Source organism: Molothrus ater, chromosome 5, assembly GCF_012460135.2.
Source record: "Molothrus ater isolate BHLD 08-10-18 breed brown headed cowbird chromosome 5, BPBGC_Mater_1.1, whole genome shotgun sequence".
Lineage (NCBI taxonomy): Eukaryota > Metazoa > Chordata > Aves > Passeriformes > Icteridae > Molothrus > Molothrus ater.
Window position 1 is genome coordinate 15726460 of NC_050482.2, and position 19478 is coordinate 15745937.

General features: G+C 43.5%; 1 protein-coding gene across 1 annotated transcript in view; it reads right to left on the reverse strand.

The window, feature by feature from the left end:
* The window catches only part of CELSR1 (cadherin EGF LAG seven-pass G-type receptor 1), a 163321-nt gene that overhangs the window by 44483 nt on the left and 99360 nt on the right, over window positions 1-19478 (reverse strand). The window contains 3 exon segments of the mRNA XM_036401298.2: window positions 963-1088; window positions 2109-2272; window positions 3212-3369. Coding sequence (XP_036257191.1) covers window positions 963-1088; window positions 2109-2272; window positions 3212-3369 — 448 coding nt within the window.

Sequence of the window (19478 nt, forward strand, 5' to 3'; positions counted from 1 at the left end):
CAGTCATGAAGAAAACACAAGAACTTCACCAACAAACATTCTTGATATGAGACAAATGGAAAAATGAGACCTTCATACAAAACTGGGAAGCTCAAAATATTTGAGGAACTGCTACAGAAAGCAGGTACCAGGCTAGGGGCAATAATAACAGCTCTGGGCTCTGTGTGAGGTGGAGCATAGGAAGAGGTCTCCATCATTCCTTTTCCCTGCTCTTCACTCTGCAAACCTTTATCTCCAAGACAGGAACTTAACCCTGTGTCCTTTCCTCTTAAGCTAATATTGCTGCTTCTCAGGAAAGGGAAGAGAAATTGCTACTACCTAGACCAGTACCACTACCTAGACCTGGCCCAGTAGAAGCATGTTTTCTTTGCTGGAAGCATCCAGGAAGACTCCAAAGGAGCAGCCACCTTACAGCACCAACTCCATGGGTTGGTCCTCCCACAGGCAACTCTTCACCTCTAGGGGAAAAAACCCTTATCCCTTTAGTAATGAGGTTTTACACATATATGCACACTGTGCTCAATCAAAGAGAAATCCAGTAAAACCGAAAGTGCTCTTACTTTGCACAGAATGCCTTCTTGCCAAAAAAGTAGTGATTAAAACAGCACATTCATCCCCAGTTTGAGTCAAAGCCAGTAAAGTCAGCAGGATTCTTTCCACTGATTTAAAGGGGCTTAGGATCAGGCATTTTTATTATAAACAAATTACTAAATACAGCCAAGTTCTTTGGAACTACTTTGCTTATGTAAGTAAATCAATGAAAGCTGCTCTTATTCATGACAGTATGTCGTCTTCTATAGAGGGGATCTCTAAAATGATTTCAAATAGATAACGGGTGACAGTCTCAGCTGCAATCTTCTGTTACCCTCAATCATCACAGCTGGACATAGGTGCTATGGGATGGCAATGACAGCAGTGACATGGGCACACGTGACAAGCACAGAGAGCTCTGTGCAGCCTACCTTGCTCACAGTTCTTGCCTCCGTAGCGCACGGGGCACTCACAGATGTACGTGTTCCACTTGTTGATGCACGTGCCTCCATTCTGGCACCAGTTGGTTTCACAATAGTTCCTCTGAGCTGCACAGCCTGCAATTCAGGAAAACCATTACTTTGTATGGTTTCAATAAAAAAAAGGCTCTGAATGACTGTATTGAGTTTTTACATAAAAAGAAGACATGACTACTATAGGTTTGTTTTTTAGCTTTTTTTTTTAAATGTTTTTGAGGTCAGTGAAGCAAAATGTGTATGGCAAAAGTTTATGTAAGCTGATCATGTGTTAAATGCACAAAGATAAGTCTGTCTATCAAAGGCATATGCTATGACTGTCTCCTTAATCCACAATCAATGCAACATACTTTAGAATTGCAATTTAGCTCTTACACAGACCTTCAGCAGCATGGACAGAAGGCACTTTCCATTTTTGTGTGTAAGAGCCAGTTTTTAAGATGATGAGAACATTTTGTATGCCTAATCACCGGAACTAATCCTGATCAGGGATCCAGGGACTGGAAATCAAATCAGAACTTCCAGCAGGCTGCTCCATGAAGCAGGTTTCACATTTGGGGAATTGCAGAATTTTATTTACAGAACAAACACAATTTATTAAAAAGTCATTGTAAGTGCTGTCTTTTTTGTGAACTAATCCCACTGGCTTTCAGAGCAAAATGACATTTAATAGGTAGTTTAAAAATAGAGGAGGAGAAGTCAATTTAGGACTAAATTCCTGGCTGAAACTCCCAGCAATGCAGAAAGGCTACACAAGCCCAGTCCTTTCTGATATGCTGCTGAATCCTGGAAGTGTGCCCTGTGCCACGGCCTATTGTACGCCTCCCTGGCACAGGTGTGGACTGCACATTACTCAAACAATGAGGTCGGGCCAGAGACACAGTGGCAGCACAATGCCATACACCACCTGAAGTCCCTGCCCCATAGCTGCTTTGCCCTCAATAGTGCTAACAGGGGGACAGGGGACATTTCAGAACCCTGTGGCCTTCCCCTTCCGGGGGTTCCTTGCAGTGCCAGCCTCGAAGTGCTAAGCCATGTCCCACATGCAGCTGTGGCAGAGACCTTTGTGGTGCTGACCCTTGGGGCACTGGTTGCCCATACCTGGCAGAGTGCCATTATTGGCAATGAAACCAGCCATGTCGATGGGCTTGCTGTCGATGGAGAGGTTCCTCATGCAGCCAATGAACTGCCTGTTGTGCACCGGGAAATCCTCAGGCAAGTTTGGGACACCACCAAGGAGGAGAGGGCCAGTCAGGTCCAAAGATCTGAAGAAACAAAGAAATGCTCATAATTACTTGCAAGGAGTTTGTTTTGTTTTGTTCTTTATCTTCTTATCTTTATATTTTGTTCTTTATCTTACTGCTTCCATAAGCACATTTAAGCTGTACTTCCCTCTGCTACATGAGCACTTCCAGAGCTTGTTATCAAATGACTGTGCAGTAACACTAACTTTTAACTTAGGAGCTGTCATGTCCATATAGAATCCAGTGACCTGTCCCTAAAAGTTGCTAATATGCAGAAGAATATGAAAATTAGAGAAAAATGTGTAGCCACAGGACACTTCTTTCTGACCCCAGTCATGCAAGGACTGGCTGATGCCACTCAGCACAAGGTTGAGAAGCAGTACATTTTTATATAATGACTTAATTATCATATAGTGCCAACCCTTTTAAAATCCTCTGAGGATCTTAGTCTTAATGACATTTAGCGGATGTAGGTTCTACTAAATGACTCCACACTGTGTGAGAAGTGTTATCATCTGGTCATTTGGATTAGCCCCAGTTTTTATAGTGTACCCCTCTCTGGGGATATTAGAGCACCATGTGTCTCTCAGTGGTCTCTCTGCTATCACTCATTACTTTATATCCCCCTATGTTGCTTGCTGTTCACCTCCTCTTTAAGCTCAAAAGTACTAATTTTTGTTTTTCTTTCTTCACAGGAAACCTTTTCTCATAACCAGTGATTTTCAATGGTTGTTTGTTTACATCCTTTATTCCTACCTCTTTTTTAGACAGGACTCTTAACTTAAAAGGTGGAAGTAATTCCATATCCCAAATGAAACTTTGTTACTTTTTGTTGTTATGTCACGTCTGTTTTTCCAACTTACTGATTAATCACTTAGTGCTCAGTGGTTAATTGCAAGCTGTTGAATCTCCACTGGAAAAAGAGAATGAGTGGAAAACACAAATACAGGGAATCCTTACTTTTTGGAGCCAGTCTGAGTGCCCTGGGCAGCACAGGTGTAGTTCCCAATGAGGCTCCCGAAGCGCACGGCCACTGCCGTGTCACAGTCGTCCACAGTCACCACAGCCACCTTCTCTCCAGAGGGCCCATGGGGAATTCCTAATCGGCCAATGTTTGGCTTCAAAAAGGAAATGGAACATGTCATACAGTGTTGAATACAGGTGGGATTTAAATGCTGGTTCAGTCAGCTCAACAACACACTTCTCACTACCCCCCAAAGAGGACAAAAATAGAAGATGTAAATGAAACAGCAGAAGTTGGGTTATCCCATGACATTTAGGCAAGGAAAAGCCCTGATGGATGACTTCAGTCAGAGTCCACACATGCCCAGTATGATTCACAGGGTGGTCAGAAGTGGCTTTGGTCTTTTCCACAGCTGAACCACCTTGGACCAAATCACATTAAACAGGTGTTTTCCCACTTCTGCATAGTAAATTCTAATAAATTATGCTCATTTTGCACCTCTTCACTTCAAGGCAATGAAAACCCTAAAATGATGTATTATTACAACTGAAGTTTAAATTAAAGTCTTAAATCACATTTTCTCTGATGGCTGCATTCTGTCCAGGCTACCAGAAACTGAGTTCAGGCCTCTATAAAGCTGTAGTGAGGGGTTGTCTGATGACTGGAGGGAACTTAGATGAAACCTGCTTGCTCCAGCTACAAGATGGAGTGCATGAAAAACCACTGCCCATTGCTGGGTCAGCTGAGAAGCCCCCAGTTTCTAGTTACAGGAGAATAGAGACCAATGACCTGTGGAGCTGGACAATCAAAAATAATAGATGTATCTGTGCTTGCTCTCGTTCAGGCACACAGATGCAGGTGCAGCATGGAAGATGTGGCTTAGAGCAGCAATAAAAGCTCTGGCTTTTCCTCACCTCTGCTTCTCCCAGGCAGTAGGAAACTCCTGCCCACCCAGTCAAAATGTGTCCTGGTGAACATGAGACACAAAGCTAGAATTATCACACTCAGCTTCACACCTCCACTGTTACTGGCTCACTCTGCCCATCACGTGCTGTCACTTGGTGTTCTCCCCACTTCAGCACCTACTGAGTGGGGAAATTCAGTGATCCCAACAGACAGGCTTTCCTATGGGACCACCAGGAATTCAATACCAGTCATCAAATTTCTGTGCTTCCACCACAAACAGATCCTTCATCATCTTCACTAATTTTGTCACTGATTAGATGTATTCTGAGTGACTGACAGGAGATGATGTTTTCTGTGTGGAAACTCAAGAGACAGATTTGTCCAGTGGAGAAGTACATTATGACTTAAAAAAGGTGCATGTGCAAACAGAATCATAGCACTCTCAGTGAAGAACTAGCAAATCCTGTAAGAAAACTGTTTCCATGTTTAATGTTCATATAGAGCTGAGGGGTCTTAATCTACCACACGTGCAAGATCTCTGAGGGCATTATAGGCACAAGAGAAGCACTGAGCTGAACTCTACTGGCTTTGCAAAGGGACACCCCACAGGAATGAAACCAGCAGGATCTGACCAGATGCACTGGTCCAAAACATATTTAAGTCCAAAGTCCAAACATATTTGCTGGATGTGTTAATCACCAGTAGCTGCATCCATATGAAAATGAAGATGGCTGGGCATCTGTAGCTTGCTGTACACTTGCTTTAAAACATGTACTGCATGACTGCATTCTGAAATTCCTTATTTGTACAGCAAACAAGGAAGCAGTAAGGGGATAAATGAATTCTTTCTGTTTCACTTACAGACACATAAATTTGTTAACATACTTACAGCCACTTTCATCATCTGTATAGAGACATTTATTTTAAGGGTAAGTATCCCAATATGTAAAAAACATTTTTAAACATGTTTCCTAGTGTCAATTTCAGTTGGAAAGTATTTTCCATTTCCTCTACCAAGAGCTAATGTGATCACATAGTTTGGCAGTTACTCAGTACAAGGTTTTGACCTCTCTTTAGTGATATTAAGGCAGATTTTATTTTTTCCGATACTCCCTGGACTTTGCCACTGCCTAGCTTGGAAAGACAGGAAACACACGTATTTGAAGTGCTGAAAATGTTATTGTATGCAATGATGGCAATGTTAGTGAGCAGCTTTTCAAAGTAAATTTAAAAATACATGGAAAACTAACCAACTGACAGGCAAGCCTTCCCTTCCAAAATTAAAATGTTTACATTCTGGGTGCTACTTCTATTCATTCAGAGGAATGATTCGATTAACATTTATGTTCTTGTGCTTCACTGAAATAATCTATTGTTTCTTACATGGAAGCCTTGACAAAGGCAGGGTATTTATTCCCTCAGCAGGGGGGATCTGCCCAATGTTAATCATGATTGCAACCTGATGAGACTCAGCACTTTGCAGCTGCTCCTTCACAGTCACTAGCTGCAGTAGCAAATTGATTTTTTTTTTTTACTTTTATATAACACAGAAACTGAAAAGTGTTTCTCTAGATGTTGACTGTTCATTGCAGTACAGATCTCTGGCATCTCTTGGGCTCTGATGACCACACAGAACCATGAAGAAAGGGAATATTGCAGTGAATGAGAAGAAATCTATTGGCAGTTCAAACCATGCTTAGTTCAAACAAGGTAATTTGCTGACCATGTTAAAAGTCTCATTTGACAGAATTTGATAGGTTTTTCCCAAAATGCAAGAATATGTTACTGGGAAAGGAAAGAGATATTTTCAGACTGAATTAATGGGGCAAGATCTCAAAATATGTGTCAAGTAATACACACTATTCATCTTCTCAACAGCTAACATAGGGAATGGTTTATAATTGAAATAATGGGAAATAAATAAAAGACTTTGTCAGAGAAAGCCCAAGTTAAGAGCTCTTTCAGTGATAAATCATGGAACAGATTTTGATCATTAAATACTTTGATTAATGTTAAATATAGGTTACTGGTGATGCAAAGGAGATTTAGAGTATCATGCATTTAAATAGTTAAATATCATGCATATGAATAGTTGCATGCAAGAAAGAGAATTAATCCCACAACATGAAACTTGGGATCTGATGATTCAATTTGCAGACTCCTAGATGAATTCCTATTGCAGGCTCTGAAACTCTTAGCACTAAATGATGAAAAATAATTAAAAAACCTTACTAATTAACTACAAAACAATGAGGAACCATGGTGAGATTGAAAGGTTAAAAAGGCAATACAACACTGGGCTGTTGCACAGATGCATATGAGGAAAGTTTCATAACACTGAACAGGATGGAATGTTTGGGCAGTTTTGTTTCCATTTACTTAAAATACCTTCCAATTACAGCAGGTGCACAGAACAGCAGCCAGAGCAAGTTTACCATATCAAACAGGCAAAATGGACTTGGCATGTTTAGCCTAGCAAAGTAAAGGCTAGAGAAGAGTTTTGGAAACAAGATGCCATCACTGCAATGCACACAGTTTAAGAATAAAGGGGTATAAGATGCCCATGAATAATGTAGGCTGGTAATCGCCAGGGGATGCTCAGCCATAGGAGGGATCATTGTTGGGAAAGTAGCAGGGCTGAAAATGATTTAAAAAAACTTTATTTGTTTATGATTATAGAAGTCCATTTTAGCTGCATGACTGGCCTATGTTTGAAAGAAAATGAGTGACAGTGAGTAGTACTTGGAAAAGGCAACAGAAAGTGAATTGCCAACACTACATGACAGCACACACATTCACATTTCAAGCATGATCTTTGCCTCAATGAAATCCTACTGGAGCAAGACTGATCCCTAACAGTAGGAACAGCTAACACTAACCAGCATTAATTCACACTATTATTTTCTGGAAATATGTTCAAGGAGTTAAAAGCCAGACTTTCATCTGGGTACTTAGCAGTCCTTTCTGCCTGTCAGACCCATCTCCTGAAATACATGCTACCCGAAAGGCAAGTTTCATTAGCTGTGCCAATTCTGCACTCATGAGTAAATGTGCAATGTGGTGTACAGGAATTTACCAGCATGACCCCCATTAATAGTAATGCAAGTCATGTAACTGAGTTCCTGCTCATGGAGCTGAAAATTTACCTTTTGCTGCCTAACCCTAAAGGCTTCCTTTTCAGTTAGTGCTTCTCCAGAAAGAAGCTGGGATTCAAATTTCAAAGACCACATGCTGTAACACTGAGTAGCAAGAAGAGGTACCAAACAGTGCCAGAGAGAAAACCTGGTCTCCCTTAAACAAACTATGAAAGAAGTGCATTATTCCGGGCCTCAAATGAAAGGAAGAAAAAGCAGCCCTGAGTGTTGCAGTGTTTTATTACTATCACATGATGATTCTTCAAACATTCTGTGCATCCCATAATGAAATTCATTTTGTTTGTTATACTGACTCTTATGTTTTTATGTTATAGTCACATATAGGGTCACCTGGAGAAAAGAAATAGTCCTGTCTTAGGATCAATATGGGGCAGCACAAGTCCCCTACCTTTTTCTCCATCTGTAAACCAAGATTAACCATATTTACGTTCCTCAAAAGATGAAAATTAGTACCTAAAACTGTAAACAATGAAATGAAACTTAAATTTGCCTCACTGAGCTTTCATGAAGATCACTTGTTCTGATCTATAAGTGACAATCGCCCATCTCATGTCTAACCCATGATATTCACCTTTGCCCAGAGAGTCACAGGCAAAATGTGACTACAGGAATGGCAGCCTCCTAGGATGTATTTTGAAAACTGCAGCTCCCTTTCTGTCCATAGCAGAGATTACAGTGAGACTCATCTACTGTCTCAGCAGTGAGCTGGAGGAGTGACCTCCTTGAGCCACAACAGGGTATGGAACTCCCTTTGACCACCTGTAGTGACTTTCTCAGGTTGCAGTGAGAGAACACCACTTGGAGGTATTTTCCTAGTGATGCCAAATCTGATTTTTGTGAAACTCAGTTACAGGGCAATGTTTGGACTTCTCCCCATAAATTCAACAGTAAGAAGGACATGTAGCTTCTCCCAGGTGAAAAACCCTGAGAAGCTTGATCTGTGAACTTGTGTTTTACAAGTGGAGACCAGACAGAGGAGAGAAAGTCATCAAAACACATCTGTTTATAGTTTGCAAATCTACTGCACAAATCCACTGTGATTACACTTAGAACATCAGAGGTGGATATTCTGATGTGGCTCAGTTTCGTTTGGGTTCTCTATTATGTTTAAGTAAATATTTAAACTGCGAGAGCCCACACAGTTACTTATTAGAGACACAGCTGGTGTAACGATGCACAGTGAATGGAAAAGACATACAGATCCACAGACAATGGGAGCCCTTGTCCTAAACACTTAACCCTTGTATTTTAGATCATATGTCCTACTGTTTCCAAGTCAGGATACAAAACTGTTGGAGAGGTTTAAGCAAGTAGTCCAATCCTGGGCAGACTTATTTTAAATTAAACCAGATGAGATAGTATCTGTACATGTAATAGTAATACTGCAAAGTTCAAATGTTTGTTTAGTCAATCAGTAGCAGTGGTGACACTCGGATTCCTAGATCTCACCCTTTTATTAGTTAATCTGCAAGATAATAGCCTGTTCCAGAGGTCTCACAAACATTTCCTCCACCAGACAACTTTTTTCTAACTTCCATTCCTAGATAAAAACTTGCCACTTGACTTTTATCACAGGTGGGAAGAGCGAGAGTGGTTTTGGTCAGCCATCAGAGAGTGCTCCAACATAAGGGATATTCCCTGAGCTCAGACTGCAAGCTGTGCTCTCCAGCCCAAACCCAGGCTAGGAGGTCTTCCTCCTGCTTCAGCCACCCCACTGAGTTTTTTGAAGGAGCTGAGGAGATGATTCAGCAGCAGACTGTAAGTATGGCCAAGACTTAGAAAATGCAAACCAGTACTGCCTGCAGATGAGACACAATGTACCTTGTTACACTTGGCACCAGGAGGAGACCAAATTTCTTGGGGGTCAGATGTTGCATATTGTAAATTCTGCATTTTCTCAGCTCACTGTATACATTAAAAATATACTTATTTTAGACAGTCAGTCTTCTTGCACAATGCTTTGCATGACATAGCTTAATATTCAGAGCTTGGCTTGTTTGTCTTTTTAATAAGTGGAAGAAGAAAAGCCATCCTGAAGTCAGTGCCAGCCTTTCAGTGATTCCAAGAGTTTGCTTACCAGACAGTAAGTTACCCTTCTGTTTTTGTTAATTAGTAGCTAATGATTTATTGGCCATTTGGAGTGGTTAAAGGTTAAAAAGAATCTGTTTCCTTGTTATTTTTTTTAACACTCTCCTCTTCATTGTTAATGCGCTGGTTCAGACCCCACCACCCACAAAAGTGCTGGGTGGAAAATGCCTTAAACCTTTTGGGGCTCTTTGCTTTTTAACACTTCCAGCTACAGTAATAACAGGGGAAAATGGAGTAAATGGCATTGGGTCCTGCTGGAGACATTGGAGTGAGTGGCAGAGGGTCTTGCTAGAGGCATTTGGGCAAGTGGCACAGGGTCCTGCTGGGGGCATTGCAGTGAGTGGCACAGGGTCCTGCTGGGGGCACTGCAATGAGTGGCACAGGGTCCTGTTGGGGGCACTGGGGCAAGTGGCACTGGCTGGAGGCTGCTGCTGCTAGGGCTGCAGCCTTGCCAGGGTCCCTGCCCGGCTCCCTGGCGCTCATTAGGCCGCCCGCCAGCCCCGGCTGCTTCGTTAACCCGCCGGCCCCTGCTCCCGCTCCGCCGTGGGGAAGGGAGGAGCCCCTGCCGTTCCCAGGCGATGCTGTGCTGCTTCAGTGCTCAAAAAGCTCATTAAGGGCCCATGGAGCAGCGGTCTCCCCGGACAAGCTGCCGGAGCCCAGCTCCCCCAGCAAGGAAAATAAATAAATAAACAGGAAAAAATAAACAGGGACAGCACACTGCTCACAGTCCTGCGGGGAGACACTAGGAAATGCCAGAGGAGCTTAGTATGGACTTGCAGACCGCTCTGATCAATCAGGAAGCTCCAAATCAGGCCAGATTACAGAAACCACTAACGTTAATCTTTGTTTTCTGGAGTTTCCCCTTGCAGATTTCCAGAGCACCTTGAAGATAGGCGGTGTGAAGAACAGATCCTGATTAGTCACCAGGGAAAGGCAGGACAAGTCATTTCACATAACCCCCTTACTCCTTTGATGTATGTATCCCCTTTATTCACTGAATATTTTAAGGGCATTTCTCTATACAAATTTGACTCAAGTCTGTACAGAAACACGAGAGCTTGTGACAGTGAAAAGGAAAACCAAAGAGCTTCCCATCAGTGAGTAAAAAATGCAAATCCTAAAAAGCCATCAGACCAGTTTCTTTTCCTAGAGAAACAGGCCTGCAACACCAATCATCAGGATCTGGGCTGGCCTACAAAGTCAAGCGAGTTTTACTGGCCTGATTTGTTATCTCCTTTAGGGCTGCATCCAGAGGCTAAACTTTGATATTCAAAGCAGGAGGTTTCAGCACAGCTATGAGACCTGGCACTAGTGAATGGCACTGCCCAAATTGCTGCTGTTCTTCCAGTGCTGGGGCAGAGATGGGGAGCAGCTCCTCCTGTCACAACATGTGGCAGTGGCACAACAGGGCTGTGAAAAGCCATGGTTACACAGGCATGGCATCCAGATATGCTCCTTGCTTCTACAGCATGACCAGGATCTTCACAAATATCATCCAGCAAAGGGTATATTGCTAGTTCTGACTAATTTTGGCAAGGGCTGCTGTAGTGCTGATGGGAAGATGAGTTTTCTCTGTCTGCAAATGGAAATTTTATCCTCCAATGTGTATTCCCAGATGCTTCTCAGCTCTTTGAGGCTGAATCAGTGACACAGCAAGACAGACCTGTTTTGGCTGTCAAGAGACCATTCTCTCTCTCCTCAAGACAACATTCAGTTTTCCATGTGGCAGACAGCACTCACCACAGTGCTCTGCTGCTGAGGGTGTCCTGTCCTTCCTCTGCAGCCCTTTCCTCATGCTGATCTGCCCCTGTGGCTGATGTCCCTTCTCCCTGACCTTTCCTGCCCTCTGAACCCTTTTTCTGCCTATTTTGCTGTCTCACTCTCTTTCTACCAACAAGGATGTTCTCCAGCCTTTTTGGAGAACTGGGAAAGAAGAACATATCCTTTCATGCTGGAAGAGCCCCCTTGTTCTCCCCTGCTGTCCTCTTCCACTTCAGCAAATCCTTCTCCCTTTGCCACTTGTCCCTATTTACCTGCCAAAGAACAATTCTGAAATATTTTTTGCTTTATATAAATCTTGTAAGTTCTATGACATATTTTTGCATCCAGAATGTCAATGTGGCTGCTCTCAGAGTCCAAGAAATACCTGTGACACTTATGTACAGCAACTAACCTCTTTCTGGACAGATCCCTGGGGACACCTTGCCAAGCAAACTGCTGCTTAGTGTGGTAATGGAGTCACATTTCTGCCTATAACATCCAGGAATCCCACACTTTTCCATGGGCTCATTCCCTATCCCCATGGCTGGATCTTTGTGAGGATCTCCTGGCACACAGAGACTTCTGCAAGGCCAGGTAACTGCAAAGTGCTGCTTCCTCTCACTACACAGACACATACAAAATACCTGAAAAGTTGCTGCAAATCAGTGAGCTACTGTAATTTACTACATGATTTAATTGTGCTAACAGTGCACTTCAAAGAACTCGCACCAAATTCCTGAGGTGCCATTCCAATGACTCTGTGGCTTTGAGCAAGGCCTTGCCAGGCTGGGCTGCAGAGCACAACCTTTAAGCACTGTCCCCAGGGCCTTAGGGAGAACCAAGGACCATCCAGATTGTGCCAGGTCTCATGGAGATCCCAAAAATCACCATTTTGGGAGGTGCCACTAAATATCTAGGGATTTTTGCAGAGGTGACAGATGGCTTGAGCAAACTGGGCTCAGGAGCATCGCTGGGTGCCAGGTTCCCCAGCATGACCTGAGAGCCCCACACCAGGAGGAAAAGCCACACACAGCCACACCCAGTTCAGATGTGGGGTGCACACCCCAGATGGACACACCAGTTAAACCTTTAAAACCTGGGTGATGTGAGAAGAGTAAGCACTGAACAGCCTTGACAAAGATGAGCCTTCCAAAAGAGGAGGGATTCAGGCTGGTTTTGCCAAGACACAGTCTCTTACTGTGCAGATGTTTTCTAAAAGTTCCTGTTTGTGTTTGCATATAAAATCACCACCACAACAATCAGTGTTTTTCAGGTGGTGTTTGCAAACTCTGTGAGAGCAACAGTTCCAAAAAGCAGGCGGGGGAGAGAACAAGCCAGGCCCTGGGTACATGCTTTCCCTCCCTTCCCCAGTCCCAGAGATTTCTCAAAGCTGTCACTGAGAGCTGAGCTACTCAGTGCTGGGGAGCAGGTCACACTTTACATCTCAATGACCTCCACATGACTTTCACTGCTTTACACTTTAATTTCCCGAGACACAGATTTAGAGGTGAGTTATTTGTTATTTTGTGTCAAGACAATGGAATGTCGCCCCACAGCCAAAGCCTGATTTCCTTTCCCAGATATCAATCACTTCACACTTACCCTCCACTAGAAAAAAAAAAAAAAAAGCAAACAAAACAGCAACAAAAACAATTACTAATTGAAATCCACATGAATAAATATCTGTGGAATTGCAGGGAGGGACTTTTAAAGTCCAGGCTCACATATCTTTGTTCCACAAGGGCAGATCAGCTGCCCACCCCCCATCCCTTTACACCCACTAACACCTGCATGGGTTCCACAACCAGCCAGAGCAAGAAAAAGTAAATATTAGCCAGGCAGCCCTCCAGTGCTTTTCAGGAGATGTTAGGAATGTAAATGGTTGCCATAGGCCAGGCCAAAGTCCCACTGAGGGAGTGGTAAGATGCTGTGCAAGTGTGTAAGAACGGGGCAAGTGTGCAGCAACAATTCTGCTCCCTCTGAGCTTTCCACCTGCAATACTGCACGCTGGAACTCAAGACAGGTTTTCACAGGGTTCTGTCACATTTTTTGAATCTATGGGACTCATGTTCTCATCTAATCAGTCTTCTGCTTTATGCAACCACAGAATATAACCCAGTGAGTCCTGCTCAATAACATCACTTGAACCCAAGTGAAAATGTTCCTTTAGAAAGGGAAATACTGACTTGATTTAAAGATTTCAGGGGACAGCAAGAACATCCAAACTGTGGGCAGATATATTAATTCTAATCAGAATCTGTCAAGGTTCAGTTTCTGTATAGCAAATCTATGGTCTTACCTAGAGGAGGACTTTCATTGATGATCCTCTAGATTTGGGTGGAAGAGGATGAATTTGACCTCAGCAAGGATGTGAGTGTATGAATCATGAGCCAGAAAACCAGGAAATGACTCACAAAAGGAACTATTTTTTCTGAGATTACCTTTTCTCATGGCATTTTAAAAATTGAGTTCTGAGCATGTGGGAAATTACATCTTTTGCATTCAGACATGAAGAACATATTTTATGTGTTTGACTAGAACAACATTCTGAACTTCAAATGTAAAATGCAGAATGCATTCAGTAATGAAAATCTAATTTCTTTCCTTCCTCTACCTGCTTGCAATTTTAATTGCTAGGGTTTTTTTAAGTGGCCATGCCCAGTAGCACCAAAAATATAGATCAGTAATACAAATGCAGAGCTACAAATTCCTCATACCCTCATCTTGTACATGAGCCTCCAGCACTACCTACCACACCTTTCACCAGTACACAAGACTACCCACCAAAAAGGACAATAATCTGCTGATACAGCAACTTCTGTTCTTGTAAGAAAGTTGTGAAAAAACTTCATAACCTGCTTCTGGCTAACCACCTGGGTATTCCAGTCAAATTTCCTTACCCTCTTGAGCTGAGAACCAAATTAAACACGAATGTCTCTCAGGATGCTGCTTAAAAAATTTGGTTGTGGCTAGAAAAGAAAGTGACTTTTACACTTGAAATGCTTTTTTTCTTGTAAAGCTGAAGAAACCCTGTGAAGAAACCCTTTCTCTGTGAAGATCAGGCCCCCCAGTTACATGGGTAAGTACAGCTAAGTATTCAAAAACTTGAGCTAATGAACTGACTGTGGTCATGCTCCCTGTGGTTTTGGTGTCCTGCAGGCTTCCCTGTGCATAAGCCATGGCAGAACTTTTGATCCCATGAAAATGCCGTAGAAGGAAAGGCATCCAGCACAAATTGATGATCTGGTGAGGTGTACCATCCACACTGCTGGATGTTAGCACCATCCACCACCTCCTCCTTGCTGTAACACCACTGGCCTCCAGACCCTGCTGTACATTCTGCTATTAAACAATTCACAATGAGATGGGTGATAAGGGAATGATAACATTGGAAGAAATATAGTTAAATCTTAAGTAAGAATATGTGGTTTCTTTTAAGAGGAAGCACTATGTTGTAATGCACTTTCTGCCTTGCACACTTAGGAGAGCCTTTAAAAGATCTATTGGCATTTCTTAGAAATACCATGAATTTAGGTTTTGAAATGCCACAAAATTCTATTTCCTTCTGGAAAAATATGCTCAGAGAAGTAGGGTGCTCCTAATTGAATAACATTTTCAGTATTTGCAGTATCTCTCCACCTCCACGGTTTGCTTGACATGGCAATTACTGTTCTGCATTTTTCTTTATCAGATAATGCCAAGCAATGCTGGAGCAGGTCTGTGTCAATCACAAATGCTGTAAACACAGCACGTCAATCTGAGCCAGCAAAATCCAAACTCTGGCAGTGCCACATCTGATCAACAGTGGCATTACCATAATCTTCAACAACTGCATTGTTTGTTTAGAAAATCTCCCTCAATCCCTTAACAAATTAGTCTGGAAGCCACCAAGAGGATTAACTTCAAAAATTCTCCCTCAGATCACTATTACATCTGCTCCGATGTCACCAGTGATCGACATTTGCATAAGTCATACCCAAACGTTATTGCTAATTGTTTTTCAGTTATTTGACTTCTGTTGGGGTCTGTCTTTTCCAACCAAGGTAAAAAACTCAGCACTCAGCTGGGCAATCCTGCTGTGGTGTGAGAGGTGCTGCCCAGCAAAAGGGGCAATACCAAATACCTAAGAATTTAATCACCAGCCACTTTTCCTGACCGCTCAGATTCAGAGGCAAACGATACTGGGTGGTGTCTTGGATACTGTGAGGGCAGTGTCTTGCACCCAGGGTCCAATGACAAAGTTATGCCTAGCTGGTGGCAGCTATGTGGCTTTTCTCCAAGGAGCTGGCAATCCCTATTCAGCTGCAGGCATGTGCCTGCCTCATAAATCACCCACAGTGCTGGCAGCCTCCTTGGCAGGCTCAGCAGGGAGACCAAGAGCTGAGCAAACAAGGTGTTTGTGCTGGAAAGCTCACATGAGGTGGGAGTGGGATGGCACAGGGAAGCCTGTGCTGAGCTACTGCCTGGTGCTGCCTGCTGGTCCTGGGGCAACAGAGAGCTGAGAACCCAATCTAACAAGGATTGGTTCGCTTTACAGGAAAGAGAGCAGCAATCAGTGCCATTCTTGTTTTTTGGCACAATTGTCACAGTCTGAGTTTCACTACAATGTTGTAGTGAAAAGCATTCTGCCTTTTTTTTTTTTTTTTCCAAGGCAAAATGACAAAATCAATTGTCAGTGCTGGATATGGAATATATTTCCATAACAGGCAAATTTGCAATCAACAGAGAAGGTCTGTGTTTTCAGAAGGAAACAAGATAACCTATCTGTCAGCTCCAAAGGCACCTCGTGCAGGAGCACGTGTGCCAGAGGCAGCAGGGTCTGTGCTTGTCTCTGCAGCAGACTGTCACAGGTTGCTGCACTCACCCCACCCTATTGAAAACAAATTGCTGCATTCACCTCTCCAGCACAGAGCTGCACCACTCCCACTGCCTGCACTGCCTGTGCCACTTGTGCTTCTGCCCTTGGATTAAAAGGCACTTCCTGCCTGCCCGCGCCAGGGGATTGCAAGCGGCCACCAAGCTTCAGCTGCCCACGGCTACAACAACACACAGCCCTGTAGATCTTGATTTTTGGGGTATAACTGTGTCACCCCCTCTTGGTGATGGGTGGCTGCATGAAACTTGGTCTCAGCTGGCTCCTGGGTGGGAGAACAGGGGTGGACCTGAGTTTTAAAGTAAAAGTTTTGTGTACACATCCTCAAGTTGTTCAGCAGTGCTCTGCCTCTGGCCACTGTTAGGCAGTTGGGTGACATGAGCTTCCAGAATCAAAACAGAGGCTCTAGTAAAACAAAGGCAGTGATGAATGTTAGAGATTTGCTGTAAAGATAATCCTGAAGATAATTCTGCCAACAAGTGGAAGACATCAGGCATGCAAGAGTATAAGACATACAGGAGTTGTACAGGACTGTACTTTGCAACTGGTTGATTCTTCTGCTTAATTTTAAAAATGGGGGGATACATCCTTAGCTGCCCAGAAATGCAAAAACTCAGCAAACCCCAAACCCAGTAACCTTCCCTTACATATCCAAGCTTGCCAGGTAAACATTGCAATTTTTATCTCAAGGTCTTTTCTCCTTATACAGGAATTATAGAAAGTCTTTATCTGTTAAGCCCCATACAGCTGCTCATTCTCTTTCCCCACAAAAGGATGGGGGAGAGAATCAGAAGGGTAAAAGTGAGAAAATTTGTGGGTTGAGATAAAGACACTTTAATAGGTAAAGCAAAGGCTGTGCACACATGCAAAGCAAAACAAGGAATTTATTCACCACTTCCCATGGGCAAGGAAGATGTTCAGTCATCCTCAGGAAAGCAGGGCTCTGTCACATGTAACAGTGACTTGGGAAGACAAATGTCATCCCTGTGAACATCCCCCCATTCCTTCTTCTTCCCTTCGATCATATGGCCTGGGGTACCCCTCTGGTCAGCTGTCCTGCCTGTCCCCCCCAGCTCCTTGTGCACCACCAGCCTCCTCACTGCTGGGGCAGTCTGAGGAGTAGAAAAGTCCTTGACTTTGTGAAAGCCCTGCCCAGCAGCAACTCAAAGGTCCCTGCATTACCAACACTGCCTTCAGCACAAATACAAAACACAGCCCATATTAGCTGCTGTGAAGAAAGTTAACTTTACTCCAGCCAAACCCAGTACACTTGGGCATGACAAAAATTGCACATGGAGATAAAGACTGTACATGGAGTGAAGGTGGGTGGTTCAGAACAGACCAGCAGATGCTTTTTGTTTTAACATTAAGAGTATTGACAGATATCTTCAGGTGTGCTCTTAATTTATGCCTCTTTGGACACCTATATTCACAGAACTTCCATATGAGATTCCTTTTTCTGACCGCCATATTGCCTGACTAGCTACAGGAACAGCATCATATGAAACCCTGATCTGGCCTGGAATTGCTTTTTTTCTTCCTGACTTTTCCTCCATGACCCTGCCCTTCCTTCCATTTTATCCTAAATCCTGAGCAAGTGCAGGTAGGATCTGTTTCTCTGTTGTGAACAGCTTCATCCCAAGTCTTCCTGAGCTGGCAGCAGTCCCAAATCCACACCATCCCAAGCCCCTCAGCTGCCCACAGCTGGATCACAGCAAGGCACACAAGCTCTGTCTAACAGTGCTGGAGAGCCCCACTCAGACACCATGAACAAATGGGGTGCACTGAGGTGTCCCAGATATGGAGCTGGTGGGTTTTGGCCAGAGGCCACCCCTGGCATCCAGAGCCAGTCTGTGGCACTACTAGTGATCCATAGTATGGAGGATTTGTGGATGCAGACTTCAAAAAATCAGCTCTGTGGTGCTACACACAGCTGTGGGGGCATAGTAAAGTAACCCTTCAGGATCAGCTTTGGCCAAGGAGCCCCCAGGGGAGGGAGGAGCTGCCTTCCCACCCACTCACTCACTTGCTGAGCAAGCACAAGGGGAGAGCTGCTGTACCCACCCCAGGTATGGAAAATAAGATACAAGTGGGACTTGGCACTGAAACACAGGGTGTTCTGGCACTGTAAACAGCTTTCAGCCAGTGGATGAGGGATAAAACCTCCATGAGATGGGAAGGTACTGGGAAATTCTAGTGCATGAGTGGGCTGACAGCTAAATCTCTACAGTATTAACTCAGTCTTCAGTGATATTCAAGCTGCAGCTTGCCCCAGACGAAGGCCAGTTAACTCAAGAGAAACCATCACTTACCACAGGCAGGAAACTTTTGAATTCATATGTGAGTCTAAATGAGAGCAATGCACCTCCTGTGCTTTGAATTCACAACACACCGAAGACCAACCCTAATCACCCTCACTTCTTTCAAGTTTATCTCTAACTGAAGAATTTGCCTGTTTTCTCTGCAGTTGTCTAAGTGCAGGTCTGGGTTCTTCTGGTGGGAAGTGCACAGGGATGAGAGTCAGCAGGTCCCTACTAACTGTAATCACTCTGAAGGGGTGAGCTACTCCCAAGACAGGCAAGTATCTGAAACAAAACCCATGGCATGTCTCAATCAAAGACATTCAAGGAGGGAGAGAAAGAACAGCAGCTTACTATTGATTATCAGATATGAGAAGAAATCTCATCCCAGTTATGGAAAAAGAGTAATATTTGTCCTGAATAGCTCATCCTAGGAGACTGTAGGTTCAAGAGACCAGTACCGTGGAGGCACCCACTCCTAGGCACCCACCATTTTACACCTCCTGACCATGGAAGCGGATCCCACCACAGGCACTGCCTGACAGCACACAGAAATTGTTCCTTTTGTGAGTCACCCAGTGAGTCATTCAGGACTTTGTTCATCCTATCCCCCAGAATTACTGCACTGCACATCAGACACTCACTGAGAGTTTGTTTCTATATGGTTTCCCAGGTTTTCTGTGATTGAGGTGAAATTATCCTGTGCTCTCTTAAAGAGGTGCAGAAGGACCTTCTGCTTACAGAACAGTAACATCCTTAAGCAACTTGGATGTCATATATGTATAAGTAACACATAATATACAGAGCATATAAATACAAATATACAGGTACATGCCCTCTATAATTAAAGGAACATGTCCATACTCAAAATATTTTATGTTGTGCCAAATGATGAATTCTACCCTGAGGTAATGAGTCAGGTAAAACATTAACATAAGTTTGATAGTATATCTCAAATGCTGAACAGAAATGTGTTTCTATCAGGAGTTTGGGAGAGTGGCTTGAACTTTGCACTTAATTAAAAACACCACTCACTACAGGGTCCAGTAAAATCTGCTGTTCCAGGTAATACCTACCTGTATGTACAATGAATGCCAGACAGTTCAAATAATGCCATTGTTACTGAGCATCATCACCATCAAACATGGGTGTGCTCCTATTCCAACAAGTATCAGCGCAG